The sequence below is a fragment of the Nicotiana attenuata genome, unplaced genomic scaffold (assembly GCF_001879085.1).
Source record: "Nicotiana attenuata strain UT unplaced genomic scaffold, NIATTr2, whole genome shotgun sequence".
Lineage (NCBI taxonomy): Eukaryota > Viridiplantae > Streptophyta > Magnoliopsida > Solanales > Solanaceae > Nicotiana > Nicotiana attenuata.
Window position 1 is genome coordinate 27394 of NW_017673703.1, and position 3423 is coordinate 30816.

Below are 3423 nucleotides of genomic sequence, written 5' to 3' on the forward strand. Positions count from 1 at the left end.
CAACGGCTTTAAATTTCACACTAAAAGCCGCAGTTCTTCTAGGGCATCTAACAACACTGGTGTATGCATAAAAGGAACTAACTATAGTGCAGATGATAGTGACTACTATGGTGTGCTAACTGATATCCTTGAATTGGAGTACAAGGGTAGTGAATATATAAAGAGAACTGTTTATTCAAGTGCGAGTGGTTGATCCCACACCAAAGGCAGGAATGAAGATTTACCCACAATATAAACTTGTGGATATCAACCATGAAAAGAAATTAAAGAAGTATGAACCATTTGTTTTGGCAATGCAAGCGGCTCAAGTGTATTATACAGCTTATCCTAGCTTACGACGTGATAAGAGTGACTGGTGGGCTGTGTGCAAAGTAAAAGCACAGGGTATTGTGGACATGCCTCCATCATCTTCACAGTCAACTCCGACAGATGGTGTTGAGCCATTCCAATCCGAAGAAGATGGTTTAACATTTGGTGTGGTACCTGACAATGAAATTGTTCTCCTGAATGATCCAAATGGTGAATTCATACACATAAGAGACGAGGATGATGATTTAGATGATAAGGTAGAACTTCATGTTGAATTTGGATCGGATGAAGATGAGGATGAGGATAATGAGGATGAAGCGCCATATGATGAAAATGACAGTGAATAGAGTCAAAGTGCTTCAATCTCTTCAACTATAGAGTCTGAATGAATGAAACATAGTATATAATTTATTTTTTTTACCATTTGATTTTACTTTTCTGAGAAAAAAGTTCTTGGATTTTAGATTTTATGGTTTCTTGTTTTTTTTAAAACTTAAGTATTTGTATTTAATAGCTCTTTCGCTTGCTTGTTTGACCGGTTACCATCAATCTCATTTTGTGAGGAGTAGTAGTTGTATTTTGCAAATGCGGTAAGAAATACTTATAAAGTTGTTTGTCTTTTTAATCTGCCATGTCTAGATTAATACTTGTATGCCTTAATTTTTCCAGAGCACTCTGTTCTTGGAGTAATATATCAACTAATTGCTCTTGGAATAATATATCAGTTAACTACTTAATACTGTATCCAATTAGATTTGATCATAATTCGTTAATTATGTATTTGTTCATCTACATATGACTTTAGAATTGCAGATATGGCACCTAGGGGAGGTGGAGCACGTAGATATGCTGAAAACAGGAATGCAAACACACTGAGATCTCCTGAGATGTTGAGTCCCACATCTAATCAGTCCCCGTTATCACCTGAACCTCCAGTTATAGAAACACCACATTCGGATGCAGCTATAAACAGATCCTTACCATCTTCATCTTCTGATCTTGGTACACCTGGAGATGAAATCCAAACAACAAGTTCGTCAAACACAGTTGGTGGTAACCGTATCCCAATTACAATCGTCCTTGGAGGGTAAGAGTACAAGTGTCATCTATTTATATTTATTTATTTATTTTTGTTTTGTGCTTATCCGTGATGACCCAAAGGGTCATCACCCGTTTTCCCGTTCATTCCGTGCTTCCGAGGCCTTGAAAACCTTATTTTTACTTGCCTCAATTTGTGTGCGCAGTCCGGGCGCGTAGCCGGAAAGCTTAAATATGAATTCTGTGTAAAAATTTATGAATGTTGATATTAATATGATTAAAGTTGACTTTGGTCAACATTTGAGTAAACAGACCCGGACTTGTGATTTGACGGTCCCAGAGGGTCCGTAGGAAAATATGGGACTCGGGCATATGCCCGGAGTCGAATTCCGAGGTCTAGAGCCCGAGAAATGAATTTTTCTGTGAAATTGTTTTTCTGAAATTATGAAGGAAATTGGAAATGAAAATTGATTAAAAGACTGTGGTATCGGGCTCGTATTTTGGTTCCGACGCCTGGTATAAGCCTTATATATGGTTTAAGCGCTTTCTGTAAAATTTGGTTGAAAACGGACGTCGTTTGACGTGTTTCAGACTCGAAATGGGAATTTGATGCTTTATGAATATTTCAAAGAAAAACATGAGTTTTGAGGCTTGATTCGATGTATATGATGTTATTTTGGCGATTTGATCGCACGGATAAGTCCGTAGGATGTTTTGAGGTTGTTTGCATAATTGGTTTGGAGCCCCGAGGGCTCGGGTGAGTTTTGGATAGATGTCGAGTTGCATTTTGAACCTTTGAAAATCTGGTATCTTTCAGTTCTGCAGGCTTCGCATTTGCAAAGCCAGCATTCGCAAATGCGAACTCGCAATTGCGAGCTTCTCATCGCAAATGCGATCTTCCACTTGGGGCAGCAATCTTCGCAAATGCGAAGAAACTCATCGCAAATGCGATGCCTGCCTATGAGCCCAGTCTTCGCAAATGCGAACAATTGTCCGCAAATGCGATATTGGGCCTTCGCAAATGCGACGTAGTTTTCGTAAATGCGAACTTCCCAGCATTCTTTAGAGTTCGCAAATGCGAACAAAAATCTCGCAATTCCCAGACATGCTGGGTTCGCAATTGCGAACCCATGTTCGCTTTTCCCACATCTGAGGCCTGCATTTTTCATACTTAGACGAATTTTCAACCCATTTCTTCATCCTTTCAAACTCAAAAACTCCATAGGCGATTTTCCAAGAAACTTATCTTCTCCAAATCATTTGTAAGTCAATTTTACTTAACTTCTTCAATCTTTAACATCATTAAACATGTTTTCATCTTAAAATCAAGAATTTTCATGGATGAAAATGGGGATTTTGGGTAGAACTTAGGTTTTCTTAAAATTGGGGATTTGGACCTCAATTTGAGGTCCGATTCAAAACTAATCATAGATATGAACTCGTGGGGGAATGGGTAACCGGGTTTTGGTTCGAACCTCGGGTTTTGACCACGTGGGCCCGGGGGCGTTTTGGGAATTTTTGAGTAAAACTTTGGGAAATTCATTTTCATGCATTCAAATTGATTCGATTAGCATTTGTTGATACATTCAAGTAATTTGTGACTAGATTCGAGCGGTTTGGTGGTGAATTCGAAGGGTAAAGCTATACTAGAGGCTTGAGTTGAGTTTGGAGCATTTGAGGTAAGTGTTTGGTCTAACCTTAGCTTGAGGGAATAGGAGTTGAGTCTTATTTGCTACTTGCTAATTGTCGAGTACGATGTATAGGCATGGTGACGAGTATCTATACATTGGTGTCTAGCATGACCGTGAGTCCTATATTGTGATTTTCATGACTTCGTTATATTATTCATGCCTTGGCGAGTATTTCTATTTGTTGTGCAAAGTTGTGGAAGGAATCGTGGCTTATGAATATTGAGGAGCGTTGGCTCCAGTCGTAGAACGAATTGCGAAAGTATAAGTGATAATTGAACCTCTAGAGCATTGGCTCGAGTTGTGAAGAGAATTGTGAAGTAAAAGTGAGAAAGAGAAGAGATCATCATGTTGCCCCCCCCCTTGGGCGGGCTATTGTTGAGTTTGT

The 3423-nt window shown here is 39.1% G+C and overlaps 1 protein-coding gene across 1 annotated transcript in view; it reads left to right on the plus strand.

Moving 5' to 3' along the window:
* Positions 1 to 1124: 1124 nt before the first annotated feature.
* LOC109217071 overlaps positions 1125 to 3423 on the plus strand; it is a 15514-nt gene continuing 13215 nt past the window's right edge. The window contains exon 1 of the mRNA XM_019381300.1: positions 1125 to 1368. Within this exon, the coding sequence (XP_019236845.1) occupies positions 1125 to 1368 (244 nt within the window). The remainder of the gene's footprint in view (positions 1369 to 3423) is intronic.